Genomic DNA, 22,627 nt, shown 5'->3' with positions numbered 1-22,627 from the left:
TTCACGCTTTAATTTTACAATTTTACAGTAAACCACTGGTTGTTCAATAAAGCCAAAACCGCAAACACTCATTGGCCAACATGAAGCATGGCCGTGACCTCAAGCTGCAGTTGGCGACAGTGCCCCCGTTTTTGCTTTGTAACGGGGCACCGCCAATGTCTTAGTGCAAGCACCCCGAAAATGGCTGTTATTTACCTCGAGCGAGAGGAGAGAAAATGAAATCGGCTGTGAGATAATTCCCCCTCAATCTTATTCATAAATATTCATAGACGTATGAATATGGTGAGACATCAAAGTGGCATTGATCAAGGTCAGTGTAATAGAGATGTAGCGTGCGTGTGTGTGTGTCCGCGCACACGACAGAAAGTGGGAGGAACAACTCCTGAATGCCGCTCTACTTACTACAGTAGGTGTAGTTGTTATGTGACATCAAACAATATAGTCTAGGCGACTGCAACAACAAAATATCAAGGGGCAGTAGTGAGGAACTAAAAAGCAAACTGGAGCAGGTTTGCATTTGTCTATAAATAAATGGCGCATGTTGGGTGTGTCGGCTTACTTTAGGAAACTGCTTGACTGGTATCAAAACTTTCTGGCCCAGTTTCATGTTCTTGTTGATGACGACGTCGATGAACTTCTCTTCCTCCTTGCCTTCCTCCTTCTGAATCTTGTCGATTTCTGAAAGACAAAAGGAGACGTTATCGGCGGGGTCGGTGTGGGTCATGTGATTGATTCATTTTGTCAATTGGCTTCATTCCTAGAAACGTTGTATTAAATACTCTGTTTCAATTGAACATTCAGTGATTTTGATTTGCTGATTTTTTTTTTTGCACCACACTTTGCTTTGCTCAAATTTAGTGATAATTTACCGACCTCAAAGCCATTTTTCCAGTGTATTTGGTTCACATTAGAGCCGATATGGATTTACTCGGAAGGACCTTTACCGAGGCCCTTTCCGGTGCCCAGTGGAGTTGGACATTTGAGCATGTCCTTACAAGCTACAGCAAAAAAAAAAATATATATATATATATATATATATATATATATATATATATATATATATATATATATATATATATATATATATATTCATTCATTCATTCATTCATCTTCCGAGCCGCTTGATCCTCACGAGGGTCGCGGGGGTGCTGGAGCCTATCCCAGCTGTCTTCGGGCAGTAGGCGGGTGACACCCTGAATCGGTTGCCAGCCAATCGCAGGGCACACAGAGACGAACAACCATTCACACTCACACTCACACCTAGGGACAATTTAGAGTGTTCAATCAGCCTGCTACGCATGTTTTTGGAATGTGGGAGGAAACCGGAGCACCCGGAGGAAACCCACGCAGGCCCGGGGAGAACATGCAAACTCCACACAGGGAGGCCGGAGCTGGAATCGAACCCGGTACCTCTGCACTGTGAAGCCGACGTGCTAACCACTGGACTACCGGGCTGCCCTATATATATATATATTCATTCATTCATCTTCCTAACCGCTTGATCCTCACTAGGGTCGCGGGGGTTGCTGGAGCCTATCCCAGCTGTCTCCGGGCAGTAGGCGGGGGACACCCTGAATCGGTTCCCAGCCAATCGCAGGGCACACAGAGACGAACAACCATTCACACTCACACTCACACCTAGGGACAATTTAGAGTGTTCAATCAGCCTGCCACGCATATTTTTGGAATGTCGGAGGAAACCGGAGCACCCGGAGAAAACCCACGCAGGCCCGGGGAGAACATGCAAACTCCAAACAGGGAGGCCGGAGCTGGAATCGAACCCGGTACCTCTGCGGTACCTCTGCACTGTGAAGCCGACGTGCTAACCACTGGGCTACCGGGCCGCCTATATATATATATATATATATATATATATATATATATTGCTCTCGCCATCTTTTCTTGTCGAGGCGCTGGACTGTGATGTATTTAGAGGCATAACCTTGAACACTTAATCAGATGGATAACAGCGGCCTTTCGGTGGTGGTAAAATGATTTTGCGGAAAGGGCAACTTATGAATGCGGAGAGCCGACGAGAAAAAGAAGAAAGAAAGAAAAAAAAAACTAATGGCAAGAGGAAGGGTGAGACGGAGGGCAAACTCCATTTCAGATTTGTTTCGTGTAGCATAAAAATGATTTAGAAAAAGATGACAGTGCCCCAAGCCACCAGTGTTTTATTATTATTATTATTGTTGTTTGGGGTTTTTTTTGGGTGACTGTTTCATTTGCTGTGAAGGAGTTTGAAATATGCCAAAAAGAAAGAAAAAAAAGTGCAAAAAATGTGTACGAGTGAAAAACGGCAGATCCTTCTTTCCACTTTATTCCCGTCACATTTTGACCGAGTAAACTAAATGCTGACATGCTAGCACACTGTCATGTTATTGTTTTGAATACTGTTTTCTTTGTGTGACAACACAATTCTCATGTTATTTGTAAAAATAAATTTGCATAAAATCGATCAAAATAAAAATATCAACAAAATAATTCAAAATTTCACCTGAATAAAATTGTATTATTCAGACTCTAAAAATATTCTTAAAAAGGGGGTCATACATTTACATGTCACATGGTTAGTAGTATCGCATGAAAAAAACTATAATATGAAAATGATGCAGTTTACTAGAGTAACTAATTTATTCACGAAATAGTTTGTGAGTGCAATCTTCGCCGAAGGAAAAGGTCTTGAGAGTAAAACTGAATGACAAAAGTTTTTTAAAAAAAGCCTGAATAATTATTTTTCTCCTAACTGACCACCGTGAGAACATAGAAATCGAACGTTGTACACGTCGACGGCGCAACCACATACACAAGATTATTCGATTATGCAAAGCCAGATGTGCAAATTGGATGCGGAAAAAAAAGGGGGAGGGGGGCTAGTGATTAATCAATAAAGCTCCAGCTGCATTAATATTGCAGGAACTAATTACAATTATTTGAGAGGAGTCTCTTTTCTTAGGGTTCCCCCCCCCACCACCACCAAGGATAAAGAATAATCTATCAGGGAGATTGAGATATCAGAGCCCCAGTTTATAGTCAGAGTGGCGCAAAACAACATTCTGAGGAAGAAAAAAAAATCCAACAACATTAATATTAATGCATCACCTAGCAACATGCCCAGAGAGACCCCCCCCCCCATCCTCTAGTGAGATGCGTCGCGGCTGAGATTGTTACCGAGACAAGTTTCGACTTCCTTTTGGCCCGCTTTTGCTCTCATCGAAGATTTGACCGGAGTAGAACTTTGCATTTTGCAACCGAATTGACCTTTGACTTGGCCAGCAGGTGCAACCTAAACGCGGCTTCGGATCAGTTGTCAGCCGGTGGTTGCGAACACACCGTGCTTTTTCTGGGCGACGTTTATAAAAAAAACCTAAAACAGAAAAAACCTGAACTGTGCACCACCTCTGCATCATTAACAGCTGTTGTGAAGGAGGAGATCCAAACGCCGACGCGAGCATAATGCGTCTGTTGTGATGAGGATTTTTTTTTTGTTTTGTTTTTAGGAGATTCTCCAGTGACTGCAAATGCGGCAATATTCTAATGTGGCCACTCGGAGAAGCACGACAAAGACCTTGAATGAATCGGCCTGTTGGAATGCTAAGTGGTGATAAGACGTTTAATAAAAGGCTGTAAAAAATTGTCTCCATATGGATGGATGAATTTTACAATGCAGCGGAATCTCCTGAAGTCAAAGGTCCTAAAACTTGAGTTTGGCCTCCAAGTAACTTGCAAAATTTGCAACAAGATTTTTTTAAATAGGGTAAAACGAATCCCCTAGTAATTTGAGTAGCTTTGTTAACCTCAGTTAACCTCTGACTACTTTATTGAGGGACTTTTATTTATTTTTTTAACAGTATTGTGCACAGCCAGGAAGAAGTCAAGCCACCTCTAGCAACAATTATTTGCAGGACGGTAACGTGCCACCACTGCGGTGAGAAGACCAACTTCAAAATAAACCAAATAGGATATGAATGCATTGTGTGCTTTTTTTGTGTCTTTCATGCACCAATAATAATACCTTGATAACATAATAAGGTGTCCACCGTAGTAACCGCTGTGCCTGAAAGGGTAAAAATATTATGTTAAACATTTGTTTTTACGATTTTTGTGGCACGGTCAAGTTATTTCTTTCATGTCGGACAAGAAGTCACCTCCCGATGCAAAACCTTGCGTGCTCTATTAGCATCGGTGGCTAACCGCTGCAGCCTTATACATTCGTATGAATACAGCCAAAAATAAATTATTTTCATTTTTTGTGTGAGGCCAATGTTCATAGCCGTGTAATGAATTCATTTTCCTCAAGGTTACAAACTACAAAAATATTCTTCAAGGCAACTGCAACATTAATTTGGGTCTCGCGCTTTAAATGAATACACAAAAATACAAGAGGGAGCGAAGACATTAAAATTAAAAAAAAAACGCGTCAGGAGGCACCGAGTCGGCATGCGACCTTCATTGTCACTCAATGCAGCGGAACCGACTGGCGCTTTACAATTAGTTGCACATAAAACTGTTTCATGGCATATGTTTGGCGCATTAGTGGCTCAAGCTACAAAGCGGTGTTCATCTCACAGTGGTATTTATCCACGCGCGGTGTCTTCTGGCGATGCCTGCCTGGCGTGCAAAACATTTCAGCGGCAATAAAGACATGCTGACAGGAGGTAGAGTAGCATTCATGATCTCTTTGGTCGAGAAGAATAAGAAAAAAAATGACATTTCAATTAAGCAACACAGCGCGGGTTTTTTTTTTTTTTTTTGCAGCGAAATTGCTGTCACATACAGTACGTTACCTCCCGGCCATGCTACGCTCACTTCTAATCACGCGGCGTGACAGCGGGTGACACGATATTTGTTGTTGTTGTTGCTGAGCTGCTTTATCAATTTCAATGTGCATCTGCCGAAAAATAATTGAGTCGTGCAGGGAGGAAGACGGCACGAGTCGCACCCTCAGTGCCCACAGTTTAAAAAAATAAAAGAAAGTCAAATGAAACGCGGCGCAGAGTTTATATGTTACTCTTTAGTGCATCTGTTGCCGACAGACTTATTACTTTGTTTTGCAATGGAGCAGAAATGTCGCATTCATTATTCATCTGCAGAAAAATATATACCTTAGCGGGAAAAAAAAAAAAGCTACGTGTCCAAAGCAATGAATATTATGGACTCATAATACCCATAATAACTATTTCTTAGCCGTTCACATTATCTTATAACAGAAGCTTCGAGCGAGACCAAACCACAAAGAACTGGGTCGCTATTTTGTGAACCATTCCGACGCACCGGTTTCACACGACTCCACTAATTTGGTAAAATTCTGGAGCTTAACCAGATTCGACAAGATTCCGGAGTGCTTGGCATGAAACACGTTGACGGATTTCCCAGAAAAGACGCTTTTTTTTTTTTTTTAATTGACACCGTCAGTATTATCGGGTTTACTTGACACAAAGACGTCGCGGATTATTCAGGAACCAACAGCAGCATACCGACTTTCAAACTTATTACAACCCATGAAAATAAATGAATCCTTAGGGCCTCTTTTCCCGATCTTGTTTGCAGCGTGAAGAGACAAAGCGTGCTTGCTTCAAGTCGTTTGTCAAAGTCACTTGCGAAAAACATTGAACTTTGTCAAGTCTTCTCACGGATTGCCAACCTATCATGGTGTTTTGAAACACTTCTGCTACTCAATTTGAATGAATATCAAGTTTTATAAAGGATCGTCGGAGATAGGCACTCAGAATTAACGACAAGACACTTCTGGCTACCAACAATAGGCACTTTATTGGTCCCACACAGAAATGATGACACAGTTCAAACAAGTTGTATGAAGCTAAAGATTGATATACTCTTACCGTATGCCAGTAGGATGGAGAGCCAACATCCTCAGCAGAGTGAGCTTCGATACTCGCTGGGCGTCCGTACGCTACCCGCAGCAGACTCTACCGAATGATCTCGGTCCTCCTCCTTTTATTCTATAATGTGTGCTAGGGAGGGGGTGAGTGGCCATTCTCACTTCCCCCCAGCCACATTACTTTTGTTGTGTAACCAAGTGGCATATCTTATGAGAACATCCTGTTTTGTACTTTTTCCACATACTATCAGCAGATGTACTTCTGCTTTTAATCATGAGTTTTCGGCAATAACGGGATGTGTCTCAAGAGTTTCAGTAAAACATGTTATTCAAGCATTTATGCAATAAACAAACTTTAAACACAATAATCATTAATACAACGATATATATTGATTAATGAAAACATCACTACACTATTTATTATACCACATGGCAAAACTAGCTTTCTGTCTTCTTGGAGATCTCGGTGCTCCTTCTACACAAGTCGCACACCTCTAAATTTGGACTCTGCAGTATATTACAAAAGAGGCAAATGATGAACCACCATAACGCGGCAGAACGATGTCTGGCATATTTACTTTTTCAAAGAGGGCAAACTAATGTACGCATAGCATGCGAGTAAAGCAAACGTTTTAAAAGGAGTGAGGTCATACCTAAGTTCATTAGGGGAGAGATAACAGGGAACGCACGCGGTAAAAACGTCATTAATGCCGGGCAAAAACTGTATTTGCATAAGGCGATGCTTCCCCGCGTCTCGATAAATTAGGACAAACGAGCATCTATGTTTCTGTTGTTTGTCAGGCGAGCGTCTGCCAAGGCTTGCAGGCGGTCTGGTCAGCGCCAGACACAGTTTTTGCCTTGCACACATCTCAAGAGCGCCGCCCGTGCGCCTGAATCGCAAAGTCAACGCCGTGATCCTCAAAAGAGGAAACGCGACCAAAACGGAAACTCCTCCGCTCACTCCTGTGCCGAAATCGTCATTTTCACTCCCCGCTCCTCCGACGCCTCGACAAGGTCGGGCTGGCAGCAGGAATTCGTCTCGCCCCCCCCTAATCTGAAGATGACATTCTGAGCGGTCGGGGAGGCCCTCCCCTCGCTCCCTCCCTCGTTTAGCCTGCGACTGTCTCTCTGCAGCCCTGCCAGACTGGCTCTCGACTGCGAGGTAACGAGCCAAGACCCGCTTACAGCGTCGAGATAATGTCCGCGGATTAAGACAGAGAGCCCCCTGAGTGGTGCTTCCTTCATTTCACACGGAGGCCCGTGAAGTGTCAGGGATCCATTTAGCTCGCAACAGACACCGTCGTCCGTCTTCTAAATCGCGCACGCGTGTGTAAAAGCTGCCGTTCTTAGCTGCGGCGATTGCAATTTTCGGCGACATTTGTACTTGGGACGCGACTGGCAGAATGGCTGCAGGCTTCCCGCTTCCCGTGTGACATTGCGTCATCAACTTGAGAGCCGCGTTGTTTGATCAGCATTTCGAGAGTTGCGGGGTGAATTCATCTTGGCGCCTGTTCACTTGAAGACACACTTTGGCGAAAGGGATTATCTCAAGTGTTCTCGACCTGCCAAAATCCTCACACCTCATCTACCAAATCACGGGGAAGCAGCGAGGAATGTGTGCGCCACTCCTTGAGGTGTCGAAATTTTTAAAAAAAAAGTTAGGTTGCCAGGATTCTGAGAAGTTACGGTAAATTATCAAGACCGCCGGGTTTTTTATTCTTCCTCATGCTACGAGCTGTTTCGTAGACGCGAGTCTCGTCGGAATCAAGAAAAACATCACTGAAAATTCTACTTTGAAATTCTGAATGTGGAATTAGCTTGCTCCTCGGGCGTCAGAAATAGGTTAATAGTATTCCAACAGTCCTGATCCGAACACGACGTCATTAGATATTCTGTTTAAAGACATCAGAAATGAGCAAAGAGTCCCCCCCCCCCCCCGAACAAAGTCCCGCTCTCCAACTCGGACCGTTGACATTTCAGAAACGGTGAGGGTGGGCAAGTGAGCTTCTTCTCCGCGCTCGTGGCGAGGGCTTTCATTTTTTATTTGCGTGACGGCTTGAAAAACTGGGTACTGTTTACAGAAAATAAAACTCGCTGATTTTCCCACGTTTTGTCTAACAGGCAATTTTTAATAAACACCGAACAAATTACAGTTGCTTTGGATTCTTCTTAAGATGACACAAAGCCACTAGGAAATATTTTGAAGGCTCCTAAATCGTTTCTGATGACGGAATGGGGGTGTTTTGATTATTGTCTTACTTGATCAATACTGTGCAATCGAGTCAGAGTCAAGAGCGGCCGAGGCCACAAATCACAACCAGACGCTCGGCATGTTTGCAGCGGGGATTGTGAGGAGCAACAACAAACCTAAACGATCGCAAAGTTGCAACGCGATACGCATCACTAATAAGCCAAACGGTGAACTTCATTTTCACTCCATTACAATCCTCATTCCATTACAATCCTCATGGTCAATTCGCCAAATTAAATCGACCTATCCCGACTTTGGGGGACATCAAAAACGTGAATGATTGTTGTCCGATGTCCAAAATCAATTGGAAAATAGCCTGTGGTATAATAAATAGTGTAGTGATGTTTTCATTAATCAATATATATCGTTGTATTAATGCTTATTGTGTTTAAAGTTTGTCTATTGCATAAATGCTTGAATAACATGTTTTTACTGAAACTCTTGAGACACATCCCGTTATTGCCGAAAACTCATGATTAAAAGCAGAAGTACATCTGCTGATAGTATGTGGAAAAAGTACAAAACAGGATGTTCTCATAAGATATGCCACTTGGTTACACAACAAGAGTAATGTGGCTGGGGGGAAGTGAGAATGGCCACTCACCCCCTCCCTAGCACACATTGTAGAATAAAAGGAGGAGGACCGAGATCATTCGGTAGAGTCTGCTGCGGGTAGCGTACGGACGCCCAGCGAGTATCGAAGCTCACTCTGCTGAGGATGTTGGCTCTCCATCCTACTGGCATACGGTAAGAGTATATCATCTTTAGCTTCATACAACTTGTTTGAACTACTTTGCTGCTGTGAATCTGGAATTTCTCCATTGCGAGACTAATAAAGGTTTTCTTAAGTCTTCTTAAGTTATCATTTCTGTGTGGGACCAATAAAGTGCCTATTGTTGGTAGCCAGAAGTGTCTTGTCGTTATTACTGAGTGCCTATCTCCGACGATCCTTTATAAAACTTGATATTCATTCAAATTGAGTAGCAGAAGTGTTTCAAAACAGCCTGCCACTTTGGGGTCATGGAGGAGTCAAAACAAAAGTGGTTCTTACGTCGGTGGAACGCTTTGCATTTCATAACCTTACCGAAAACGACACCCCCTAGTGCCCTTACCTGGAAACTACCGTTCGCTCTCTTGAACCAACAAAGGAGCGCCCGCCAGTCTATGATGGAACAATTATGCTGATTTAAAAGAAGAAAAAAAAAAAACACACAAGTGCGGTGTAAACCTAACAGGGTGAGTTGCCGCGCACATAATGAGGAAAACGCAGAGCTTATACGACACAAGCGGCAAAGTGGCGACCAATCGCCGTCTCTGTTGAGATCAGCGCCGGCAAGCCTCCACTTGCTTTGTCTTCATTAGGCTATCAGCACACCGCTGTGTACGACAAAATTGCAAGGCCAGAAGATGCCGAAAGTTCTGGATGCGGGGGCGGGGGCGGGGGCAGGCTTTAGAAAGAATCAAGCCCCAAAGATAAAAATCAACATTTGAATAATAAATCATCCAAACTGCCTTCTTTTTTAGTTTCAACCTCAAGAAAAAAAAAAGGAACCACTGGAAGGGCCACCACATCCCACAATTAAGAGGCGCTGATGTTTATGCTTTCGGGATCTTTTTCCCCCTAATGAAGTTACCCATAAAAACGTCATTAGGCTGTGAGAAAGGGGGCCGGTCAGGGTGGGGAGGGGGGGGGATCCGAGGATAAAACTGCGGGGCTTAATGAACATCGTTATCTCTACCTCATCGTCGGCAGTTTTATCAAGATACACGCTGAAATCATCATAATGAGCGGTTACTCCTTCACTTTCAAAGTCAAGCTTCCGCAGCATCCCAGGTTGGACGACCCACTGGGGATTAAATGGGGTGCGTCTAAAACGCCGGATGATTAGTTGGCATCCATCCCTTTTCGATTCCGCTTCTCACGTGCATTTTTGCGGCAGACTGGGGGGGGGGGGGGGGGTCGACGTGCAAGATCCCAACTTGATCATCGGTCAATAACAGGGCGCATATAGAGATGGAGGGCGGCCCGGTAGTCCAGTGGTTAGCACGTCGGCTTCACAGTGCAGAGGTACCGGGTTCGATTCCAGCTCCGGCCTCCCTGTGTGGAGTTTGCATGTTCTCCCCGGGCCTGTGTGGGTTTTCTCCGGGTGCTCCGGTTTCCTCCCACATTCCAAAAACATGCATGGCAGGCTGATTGAACACTCTAAATTGTCCCTAGGTGTGAGTGTGAGTGTGAGCGTGGATGGTTGTTCGTCTCTGTGTGCCCTGCGATTGGCTGGCAACCATTTCCGCCTGCTGCCCGAAGGCAGCTGGGATAAGACCCCCCGCGACCCTAGTGAGGATCAAGCGGCCCGGAAGATGAATGAATGAATGAATATAGAGATGGAAGCTCTTTCACGCTCACAATCACGCCATCGCCGAGTGGCAATGGAACCAACGGCGCCCTGCACGGATGCGTGGCGAGGCAACGATTGCGCAATCAGCCGCCTGATGATCTCTCAACTTGTCCCGCTCACCGAGGGAACAGAGAAAAGAACGAATGAAGACGACAGTGAAAAAGGCCCCGTCTGGATAGTCACACTTCCCCCCGGCCTTGAGAGCCACAACTTCCCGTTGAGGGTGCGAGTGTGTAGGGTCTGTCGATGGCCACCTCAGCCGAAGGGTCCAGTTGCGAGCCCTGGGATGTGTTTTCGACACACACAAAAAAGATGGCGAAGACAGAAAAATGTCAAACTGGATCAACCTAAGGGAGTATTTCCCATGAAGCTTTGCGGGGAGCCTCAAAGAAAAAGAGATGTTGGAAGGGAGGTAGGGTGTGGAGGGGGCGGTTAGCGGGGGGGTGGGGCGGACGGTGCTCAGCGGGCAGCGTCCAGGCTGATGGATTACAGCGGCTCCCTCTCGGGGGTAAATGGACACCACCACCCCTCCCCCTTTTTGAACGCCTCAGCCTGCATCGTCATTGAAAGGTCTCCAAAGATGGAGGCCAACGCGCAGCTGAGCGGCTTAATCGGTAAGACGCGCGCGGCGAATTCAAGCGGCAAAAGAGATTTTCTACCCAAATCTGATATCCTCCTTGTCTGCTAATCTAATATCGTTTGTACGACAAGAGCGAGGCAGACGCTCATTGATTGAGTCAAGACTAATTGAGAGCCCCAGATTGTTTTCAGAAATGCTCAATCCGGACGCAAGTATTTGGATATCCGATCATTGCGCCCGCTGTACAGCGACTGAAAAATGAAAGAAAATATGGAGCTGGCCTGCCCCCCCTTTGCAGTCATAAAAACTTCTATTCTACTGGGAAGACTTTCAAAAAGATTTGGAAGTGTTTGTTAATTTTCTAAGGACCGATACCGATACCTCCGATACTATGCATCTGTACTCCTGCTCTCGCATACCGATTTAATCACCTGGGGTATTCTCAAGAAGCAGTCTTATCTTTGCCTTTACTCAGCTTGCATGTTTACCAAACTTTTGTGTGTGTGTGTGTGTGTGTGTGTACTATAATTGTTTTGTTTGTGGCGACCTGCTTGCGCATGTTTCAACAATTACCGTATTTCGATGACGGAGGCAATCTAATCCGTGTGCTAGCGATACAGTCGGATTGGAGTTGGATTCAATTTACTTTCAACTAAATTTTTATCTGCAAAAGGCCCGATTCTGACCCGAGTTTATGAGAATTCACGGTGGTATATTAAGATATTTTGTGATGTTTTCTTTAATCAATGTATATCTTCTCAGTGAAAAACTGCTTTGGGATGATTGCATGACTTGGTGACTTGCTTGCCTAAGCAGCTTCAGAGATGGACTCTGGAGCCTGCCTTGACGACTTCAGAGATAAACTCTTGAGCCTGCTTTGACGACTTTACTTGTCTAGTCTGCTTTGCTTGAATTGTCGAAACTTGATTGTGATCAATGCCACTTGGTTACACAACAAACAGTGTGGCGTAGGGAGGGATGAGAATGGCCACTCACCCCTCCCGATGCACACACTTTAGAGGATAAAAGGAGGGGAGCGATGCTCCTCAGTAGAGTCTGCTGTGGGTTAGCGTACGAACGCCCAGCTCGTATTGAAGCTCACTCTGCTGAGGGTGTTGGCTCTCCATCCTCTTTAGCTTCATACAACTTGTTTGAACTGTGTTATCATTTCTGTGTGGGACCAATAAAGTGCCTATTGTTGGTAGCCAGAAGTGTCTTGTCATTATTTCTGAGTGCCTATCGCCGACGATCCTTTATAAAACTTGATATTCATTCAAATTGAGTATCAGAAGTGTTTCAAAACACACGGTCATTTTCTTTTTTTTTAAACTCCTCAGCCCGCCATGACCCCCCAGTTGCATATCCGTAGCTTGTCTTGCGCTTTTTAGCGCTTCCATCGCAAGGGATCCTCACTGCCTGGCGTGGACGAAGCGCTTTGAAGGGCTTGCGAGCGTTCGCTGCGGTTGCATCGGCCAAGCCTGCGATTAAAGGTCACGCTGCTCAAGAGTGCACTCCGACTAAATAAATAATGAGAGGAGGGAACGTGCAGAGCAAATGAACCCGACGCCCGAGCAACTAGACTCATTGCTTCCATGTCAACATGACGCTACGGCGACCATCTTCGACATTTACCCCCCACCCCTCCAAACTACGTTCATCAAGTGTCAATTGACCCACTCAATGACAGCTACTCTAGGCCCTCTTATTAAAAACGTAACGATATGTTAAATCGGGTGCAATTAACTGGTCAGTCACTCCATCGAGTCACCGTTTTCGGCAATCCTTTCAGGAGGTAATGGATCTCTTCGTACTGTCCTTCAATTAGCGAGCCTAATTGTCACTTTCAGTTTAGCGTCAGCCCTCATTTTGCAGGAGAGCTTTCTGGAAATTTGATTTAAAAGGGTAAATTGTCTCTTTCGGTGTTGGGGCGACCCGACTGATGGCACTAATGGTGGATTAATTGGCTGTAATTTGGGAAAATAAGCATCGCCGCTCAGTCGGGAGATAGATTAGCATATTTGCTTAGCATTTTGCCGCAGGTTGCCAAATCGGAACAAAAGGTTCTCTATTTTAGTCCGCCTTCCTGCGTGATTAAATCATTTGGCGAGTGTTTATGAGGTGAGATGGTGTCAGCCTGTTGATTTCAAAACTAGCAGGGAGAAAAAGTCTGATTTTTAGGGAAGCGAAAGCCGATATTCGTCCAAGACAAACGCAAACGTGATGAAAAATGTTTGCGATTTGGTGGTCAAAAGTCCCGGTCGACCTCCATCTTTATGAAGGTGATGGAATCACGGCACATTCTTTAAGTGGCGCAGTGGATTCTTCTTGCCTTTAATCCAGTCCCCATAGGAGACCGTATGAGTGAACAAGCGCCGGAAAAATAATGGCTGGGCGTCACTGGACCAGCCTGCGGGTAGAGATTAAGGAAATGAAAAAGGAGTTTGCCCGGTTCTTTGCGTCGCTCACTCTGTTTCATTATCGACCGGCGTGTCGGGGGGGGGGGGGGGGGCGACACTTTGGCTCGCAGCACCTGTGGCTTCGCACCGACTTCCTCAGTAAACAATATCGGGATGGAGAAGATTTTTTTTAATCATTTATTTGTTTGTTTTTTAATGACATCGGCCACGGGAACGCGGGTTGTTTTTACCGGATCTGCGCGTGGGTGCGTTACCAGTCGCGACGTGAGCAGTAAAAGGTTGGCAGACTGTTTTCATGCTCATCTGAAGTGTGGAAAAAGTTCCGTCAGCATGCCGCCCGCCTTGCTGTAAACTCTTCACGATCTCATCGTGAAGATGGTATCGATTCGCCGGCCGAATGCGGTCACGCGATGATGCGCCGGGTGGCAAATGGAAGTCTGCGATTTAAATAATAGAAAATGTTGCGCATAACAAGAGCCTTGTTACTTTGCAGGCTTGGTCTGAGTCGCAAATTGTTTGTCCATCAAGAGCGGCTCGAGTACAAACCGAGGCGCGGCAAGCCAAGCTGAAAGGTCTAGAAGAGCCATTCCCCCATCCACTATGCCTTGCAACTAAAAGAGTGCGCGGGTTTGAACGCCGACGACTTCCATCTCTCACAGCCGCAGCAGCAGCAGCCGCCGCCGCCGCCAGGCTGTCGGGAAGATGAAAATATGCCTGGGCTTCATTTAGCGCTGTGGGCGTCCTGTGGCGAGAGGTGGCAGGTAAAGCTAATGGAGCACTCTGGGCCACAGTGGGGGCTGTTGACTCAGCAGTGCCGCCGGCTGTCTCTCCAGGACGCCTCCGTTTGATGACAATCTCACAGAGGCCGCAGAGGGCAAATAGAGACCCCGGGAGGAGGGGGGGGGGGGGTCATCACCTTCATGCTGCGATTGCTCTGTATTTAAAGTAAACAATATTGCAGATTCTTCCACAAGCAGAAGCGTACGTATTCAATGCTGCGGTTCAACTAGTATTGCGGCGTCAGGGTGAAATGGTTGGCGTTTTCCCTCAAAGTGATGGAGACGAGGAATGGAAAACTGAACGTTCTGACCCTCCTCGATGCCGGTACGGCTTTTGAAGTTGATCAATCACTCTGTGCTCCTCTGTGCAAGTGTTGCAGCAGTGAGCACGAAAAACTCACAATGTGGAGTTTGCATGTTCTCCCCGGGCCATGCATGGGTTTTCTCCGGGTGCTCCGGTTCCCTCCCACATTCCAAAAACATGCGTGGCAGGCTGATTGAACACTCTAAATTGTCCCTAGGTGTGAGTGTGAGTGCGAATGGTTGTTCGTTTCTGTGTGCCCTGCAATTGGCTGGCAACCGATTCAGGGTGTCCCCCGCCTACTACCGGAAGACGGCTGGGATAGGCTCCAGGACCTCCCGCGACCCTAATGAGGATCAAGCGGCTCGGAAGATGAATGAATGAATGATTCTGATTACTAGTTTCTCAAAACGGCAGCCATTATTGAGGAAAGCATTTCCGGCATCAAATATACAACAAGACACGTTTAAATATCCTCGACAGTAATTGAAGTAGGGTTTCTTTTTTCCCTGTAACGCACTCACTTAAATTCTTAATAACAATTATTATTATTTATTTTTTTTAGCATCGCTTGCAAGCAAGTATCTGCATGAAAGTAATCACATATTTTTTGCTGCTAACCGAAGGTCTCTAATCCATCTGGAGCTGTCAGTCGAGCTCGGCAATAAGAAAGATCCGGCAGCTGCGCTGACTGACGGAGAGGAAATTGAAGTGTCACATCAACATTTTAACCATATTCTGCTGCCTGTTGTCACCCACCGGCGTGTTTCTTCCATCAAGTTATCCCGAAAAGCAAGAACAACAAAAAGGGAGGGGCAACGTCAAAATAACAAGGATCGTCTCTCCCCCCTTCTCGCCCCCCCACCCACTTCCGAGCATCTTAACCACTCATTGCTCCATTCAAATGTCCTTCCGAGATGTAGGCCACCACTCGTGCCAGAAAGACGTTGCGTGACAGTAATCTTTGTCAATGTCAGAGCAGCGACCTGAGACATGCATATGAGCAAATATGGCTGGGAAAATGAGACGGGGGAGGTGGGGGGGCGGGGGGGGGGGCGTTGGGGGTGAGCGGTATGCATCATCTGCAGGCTGACAGTTCACACCAAAGATGCGGCTCCGTGTCATGGAAAAGTGAGAATCCTCTCTCACGCCACAGCAGAGGCGTGCGCAAGGCCTCCGAGCATAACCGGCCACTGACCGTCATTAGCATTGCAACGCCCAACTGGCAAACAATTTTGTCGGGTTAGCGGTCTTTTTTTAAAACCCGCGCCAAAACATCTGGGACAATAAATGAGAATGATTTTCTGTTTGAAAATAATAATAATAATAAAAAAGGGCCGCCTCGCTTAAGTGTGAAATGAGCTCTTAAAGTGTCCACGTGCAAAGTGTGTGCAGTGGATAATGGAAACTCGCCGGCGAAAGGTCAGACTCACTTTGCGGCGGAAAGTGCGCCGTTGGTACAGCAGTCGACTTTCAGCCAATTGGTATTGTCATATCGTGATAGTTGCTCTCCAAATCTTTTTTCGCTCGCAAATCAATAGCAACAATATAAGGAGATTAAGCCATTTATGATCTCTATCGCTTGTTTATTTTTAACAGGGAATGCAGTTAAAAAAAGAAAAGAGCGAGAGAAGCCTTTCCCCTCACAAAGAGAGGAAGCTAAGTGACACAAAATCACCCCTCATTTACGTTACACGAAATGGAAATATTGACTTAGTTGGTTATACATGTGGCCAAGCTTCCCCCTCCCAGGGCCTCAACAAATCTGACATCATAGGAAAAAAAAGTATCAATAAAATCCAACCAAAGTTGTTTTCCATCCCTTCCTGTTCTACATTTCTACATCCAAGTCACCAATGAACAAACATGGTACATGAAAATGTGAGTCTTCATAATACAACTTACAACGTGCACATTTGCTCTAGTCCCTTCATCTCGTTTCTTTGGCACAGACTCGAAATGTTTCATAGCCAGATCGTTAAGAATATAAATATAAGTCTTGATTAAGTTAAAATTTGGACACGGGACTGCATGCATTTTAATCTGTAAATCTGTTTTATCGTACGGGGCTGACAGAACAATGCGTACGTCTACTTCAAGGCAATTTCCTTTGCTGGCTGTTATTTGCTGTACCGAAAATGCTAAAGGCGATTCAAAACTGGAGACAACAGTCTGTCAACATATTTCCCCCCCCCCCCCCTTTTTAAGCTGCCATGTTAATGTTTATACAATGCTATTTACTCATCTGATTCAGGGCCCCAATTTGGGGGATTTTAAAGATTTTTTTTTCATCAATTAAACAATATATCAGGGCGGCCCGGTAGTCCAGTGGTTAGCACGTCGGCTTCACAGTGCAGAGGTACCGGGTTCGATTCCAGCTCCGGCCTCCCTGTGTGGAGTTTGCATGTTCTCCCCGGGCTTGCGTTGATTTTCTCCGGGTGCTCCGGTTTCCTCCCACATTCCAAAAACATGCATGGCAGGCTGATTGGATGCTCTAAATTGTCCCTAGGTGTGAGTGTGGCCGTGAATGGTTGTTCGTCTCTGTGTGCCCTGCGATTGGCTGGCAACCGATTCAGGGTGTCCCCCGCCTACTGCCCGGAGACGGCTGGGATGGGCTCCAGCACCCCCCGCGACCCTAGTGAGGATTAAGCGGTTCAGAAAATGGATGGATGGATAAACAATATATCACCTTACTTTGAACCTTACGGTGTCAAGGACCAGGTTTAAGGATGGCGTGCCGTCGAAGCAGAACGAATGATTCTTTGCAACTTGTGATGATTGCGTGCTGGCAACAGTTGCAAAATTGAGGGAAACGAGTCTGCGTCGACGCGAGAGCGTAACAGCTGGTTTACGGCCTCCCTCGAAGCTGCCGTTAGACAAAGATCATGGCGCACCTCACTTCATAACACAGCTGTTGAATTGAAAGTGCGAGTGACCGGATTTGGCCCCTAGATGATCACATTTCGATTTTAGGAGTAAAACTTTACATGCAGATGAAAGTTTGAACAAAATGGGGGAAGAGGGTGGAGGCACCGGTACTACCGTAGTTTGCAGAGTTGGCTTTCATACAGCTGGCGTGGAATGAGTCCAAGTCACTAAATGCCCACGGTGGAATTTGCACTCGGTCAGCTGGAACAGGCTCCGAGCTGAAACCGTCCATCCATTTTCGATAGCACCTCACCTCTTTAGGGTCAAGGAGAACCGAAGTCTATTCTACCTGACTGGACCGGACGCATCGGCAAACAATCACCTCCACCCCGCACGTTTTAAGGATATCGAAAGTCAGACTTGGTTCCAACGGCTGGTTGTGTGAATAGAGTCTGGAAAAAGTGTCTCTTCATTTGGCTAATTGTACAATCGCGGTAATGTCTGGATGGTTGTGAAAATACAAACTCCTATCATCTCGACCGAAGATTTTGAATACGGTTACTTGCCACGGTAATTTCAACAGTACCCTGTCCAGAAAAAAACAGAACATTCAGATTCAGCTCAACGAGCAGCTTCCTTTTCTCCATAGTTCATTTATGGCGCGGCTTGTTATCGCGGTTGCCGCGGCAACCTCGGCAGCTGCATTGCTTTCTTCGAGGAGACGCGAAACAGAATTTCCCTCGGAGGGGGGGGGGGGGAGGAGAGAAGCAGACTTCAGCACAACTCATTAATTATGTCTCCGTTCAAGTATCAGTGCACGGCTCGCAGCAGTTTGACTCAGGCAGGGGTAATGAAACCTTGCGTCCGAGCTAAACGGGAGCGCTGTAGGACAGAATCCAGCCGGAGCAGAAGTGAGGAGCGAACTCTCGGGATCAAGAGATGGACCACGTTGAGACCTTCTGCCTCATCCAAAGTCAATGACCGACAAGCGTGTTTCTGCATCAGTTCAAACAGAACACCAATAGAGCATTCGTTCGTTTTTTCCAAGCGGCAAATCAATACAGGCAAGCCGTGGCTTCGTCTGGAGAAACATATCCAGAGAAACTATTCAATAACTGCAAGCTGAATCTGACGGCTGGATTGCTATTCATATCTTCCATTACAGGCCACAGGCCAACCGCCACTAACAAGTTGTTTCGTGACATATTTGGCTCTTTGGGGTGCCACTGACGTGGAAAGGTGGAGAATGGATGGATTTTTTCCGTTGTGCTACTGCTGGGATCATCAGACGCGCTCCTTTTAAGTGTTTACGTTCACCAATCTCAGTCTACACTGAGTTGCAAATTTTAACTATTTGCATCAGTTGAAACTCCTGGAAAGTGTCTAGTCCTGTATCTATTTATCAAAACGGTATTTTCCTGTGCGGTCGGATGTATTAATTGATAAATGTGTGAAGCAAACTGGGCTTTTTAATCACGTAACTGCTGACGAAGATAAAAGACTGCGATGGACTGGGAGACCTCAAAGTATTCGAGAATTCGCATCTATCATTTTTTTACAGGGTGATTCGAACATTGCTCATATATTTCACTCAAAATCATTAAATTACTGCACGTAGCTGGTCGCAAACATAGGAAGGAATATGTAAAGGAAAAAAAAACGTCAGATGGCATCATAAGCAAGTTTTACCTTAGCCATTACAAGTTATCTTTCCCGACGGTGTGAGCGTAGCATCTCATCCCAGGGAACCAGCCTGTGACAAAAAAAATGGTACGCGTCCAGACTTTTATAAACTTTTAAATCGGTAAAGTCGGCGATATGATTAAAAAACGCCGAACAGAGCAGGCAGCAGTTTGAAATGGTTGATAGAATGGCTACATGGGCAAAAATAACATACACAGTCGCTAAATATCACCTTTTTTTCCGCCCCCTTCGATTCGGCGGCCATTAATTTTCACCGTCCGTCATGGCGCACTCACGTGATCACGAAAAAACAACTATAAAGCTCGTATGCCGTGACTTCCGGTAAAGTCGGCGATTGTTTGAAAAAAACTGTGCACACAGCAGGCAGCAGTTGACGTACTTAATGTCATGGCAAAATGGGCAAAAAATAACATACACTCGCGAAATCTCACCGGTTTTCGCCCCCTTGGATTCGGCAGCCATTAATTTTCGCCGTCCATCATGCCGCGCTCACGTGATCAAGTGACTGTGATGTTTTTTTTTTTTTTAATGAATGCCATTTTGACGAAAGTTTAACAAAACATCCATTGATACTGTAACAGAAAAATGTATGGGAATGATGTCTTGCCTGACAAATAATTTTACTAAAATTGCTATCAGTGCGCAGGGGAAACATGCACCGAAAAAATGATTTCAAATCAATAAGCATTGGAATTGCTCTATTGTGAAAGCGCTATATAAATCAGCATGTATTGTATTGTATTGTATTCCGCTACAAACACTGCTTAGTTTGGAGGCGTCTCCCTCCCTCCGTTGCATTGGCAAGGACATCCATCCATCCATCCATCATCTACCGCTTATCCGCGGCCGGGTCGCGGGGGCAACAGCTTTAGCAGGGAAGCCCAGACTTCCCTCTCCCTAGCTACTTCTTCCAGCTCTCCCCGGGGGATCCCGAGGCGTTCCCAGGCCAGCTGGGTGACATAGTCTCTCCAGCGTGTCCTGGGTCTTCCTCGGGGTCTCCTCCCGGTGGGACATGCCCGGAACACCTCACCAGGGAGGCGTTCAGGAGGCATCCGAATCAGATGCCCAAGCCACCTCATCTGGCTCCTCTCGATGTGGAGGAGAAGCGGCTCGACTCGGAGCCCCTCCCGGATGACTGAGCTTCTCACCTTATCTCTAAGGGAGAGCCCGGACACCCTGCGGAGAAAACTCATTTCGGCCACTTGTATCCGGGACAGGCCCAAGCCCCAAGACCCAACATAATGTTGAACAGTAATGCTCCTTTGCTGCACAGCAGTTTCTCCGGAGAGACTGCCCTTAAATACGGGATCGCTCAATCAAGACAAGAGGATCCCATGTTGGAATAAAATGGGTCATATGATACTTTAAATAAATATGATAATGAGGCAGACAGTAGCGACTTGCCCAAGGGGGTTATTTGTGATATCTGGTGGGAAGAGCAGCCAAGACTGGTCGTAGATCATACGCTTTGCTCTGTTTATATGTCAATGAGATTTTTGTGTGGCAGCATCCACATTTTTGAGTGTTGTGTACACTCGCCCTTAAATGGTGAAATGATTAGCATGATTTTAGCATAATTAATCCAGATTACATTAGTCACACTCTTATCTGTTTGTAATTTGCCCGAGATTTTTTTTTTTTTTTCTTCCAAAGATGTTTCATACTCAAGTTACCAGCATGTCTCGTAGGCAGTGATGGGATGCACGTGCGGGTTGGGATGAGCTGTGTCTCGCAATTAAAAATGACTTCTTGTACATTAAAATTGCATGCAGAGTCAAAATTGGCAGAATGACTGAAGCGGAAACAACTTGCATTCTTCAATGAACACATATGAAACACTTCTTGGTTGAGGGAGTAATGTTGTACGTATTATAATTTAAAAGTCCAATCAAATGGCGTGGTCGGTGTTAACGGTTCATGAAGATGATTACCACACTGACTCACAAGGAATCAGCCCCCCCCCACCCCGTGCCAGGTGATGAATCGAAGGTGGCCACTCAATATGGCACTGGTCCCCTTCAGCAGGCTGCCAATTACCCCTTGCCGTGCAATCGCATGGATGCGCGCGTGCCTGTGTGTGTGTGTGTGTGTGTGTGGGGGGGGGGGGTTATTTGTGACAGTGAGATCAATGACACATACTGGGCAAAAGCGTCATGCAGTTGTGTGGATTTCCCAAACAGAGGCCGAGTAGAAAGAAAAAGCCAATCGTGTCATTGCAACACATTTCAGGAAGGTTGCTTTTTTTAAATTATTTTTATTTTTTTGCAATGATATTTTTGTTTGTTCTATGAGATTATTAAATGAGACGGTAGGATTTTGTAAAGTTGTTTTACATTCATAAAATCTTTATGAACAGGTGTGTTAGCCGCTATGCTACCATTGCAATAAGATCCATTTCTGGTTTTATGGTCGCCATAAAATGTCTCTGCTTCGGCCCTGACACTTTTTCTTTTCTTTGTACGTGGCGTCACATGAAAAAGCCAAAGAAAACCCATCCTGACTAAACCACTTGTGGCATAATCCTTAATAAGATCAGTGATCGAGAGATTGCATTTGATCGGTTTTATGGATGCATTATGTCTGCCATGTTCGAGGCATGCCGTTTGTACGGTTCTCTACTAAATTCTTGAGCACTACATGTTTCACTACCGCAGCAGCAAATATATTTTTTTTTCATCCATTGCCTCGAGTTCATCTATTGCCCTGTCAAACTCAAGGCCCGGGGGCCAGATCTGGCCCGCCACATAATTTCATGTGGCCCGCAAAAGTAAATCAGACATGTCAACTTCTACATGTCATGATTGCTAAAATCTGAACCAAAATTTCAACTCCTCATATGTAAAATCGTTGGCACCGCCCTACCCACTCTTGAGGACTTGCACACTGCAAGAATCAAGACAAGGGCACGGAAAATCCTCCTGGATCCCGCGCACCCTGCCCACCACCTTTTTCAGCCACTCCCCTCAGGCAGACGCTACAGATCCATGCGCACCAAATCCAGTAGACACTTAAACAGCTTCTTCCCTCTAGCCATTAACTCCTTAAACAGTCACTGACGTAGTCACTCTTCTTGCACCACAAAATGGTACTACAAAACTACTGGTTACTCTAAAATGGTTCAATGATTTTGTTGTTTACGATGATACTAGTGCAGCGTGTTATACCGGAGACAAATTCCTTGTGTGTCCTACATACTTGGCCAATAAAGATGATTCTGATTCTGATGTAATAAATAAGAGAGATGATGGGAGCATTTTCTTGTTACCAAATCCCTCATCACAGTAACTTAAACAATCATTGACTCAACCATTATTCTTGGCTTCTTTAAATGCTTTCACAGTCATAACGGCCCTTCAAGGAAAACAGTCACTTCAATGTGGCCCGCGACAAAAATGAGTTTGACACCCCTGGCCTAGAGTTTCCAGCTGATCGGAAACTCCTCTTACTGAATGAAACGATGACCTAAGACAGAGAATGCGTCAAGGTCCT

The 22,627-nt window shown here is 45.5% G+C and overlaps 1 protein-coding gene and 1 long non-coding RNA gene across 2 annotated transcripts in view; one reads left to right on the top strand and one right to left on the bottom strand.

The window, feature by feature from the left end:
- khdrbs3 (KH domain containing, RNA binding, signal transduction associated 3) overlaps positions 1-22,627 on the bottom strand; it is a 62,158-nt gene that overhangs the window by 31,227 nt on the left and 8,304 nt on the right. The window contains exon 2 of the mRNA XM_052069875.1: positions 560-678. Coding sequence (XP_051925835.1) covers positions 560-678 — 119 coding nt within the window. The remainder of the gene's footprint in view (positions 1-559; positions 679-22,627) is intronic.
- LOC127603560 (uncharacterized) lies at positions 8,753-12,381 on the top strand. Its single transcript, XR_007963093.1, has 2 exons — positions 8,753-8,846; positions 12,206-12,381. It is a non-coding gene; the product is annotated as an uncharacterized LOC127603560 (long non-coding RNA).

Source organism: Hippocampus zosterae, chromosome 7 (assembly GCF_025434085.1).
Source record: "Hippocampus zosterae strain Florida chromosome 7, ASM2543408v3, whole genome shotgun sequence".
NCBI classification, from domain to species: Eukaryota; Metazoa; Chordata; class Actinopteri; order Syngnathiformes; family Syngnathidae; genus Hippocampus; species Hippocampus zosterae.
Note: the sequence above shows the minus strand (reverse complement) of the source record. Positions and strands in the feature narration are given on the sequence as shown.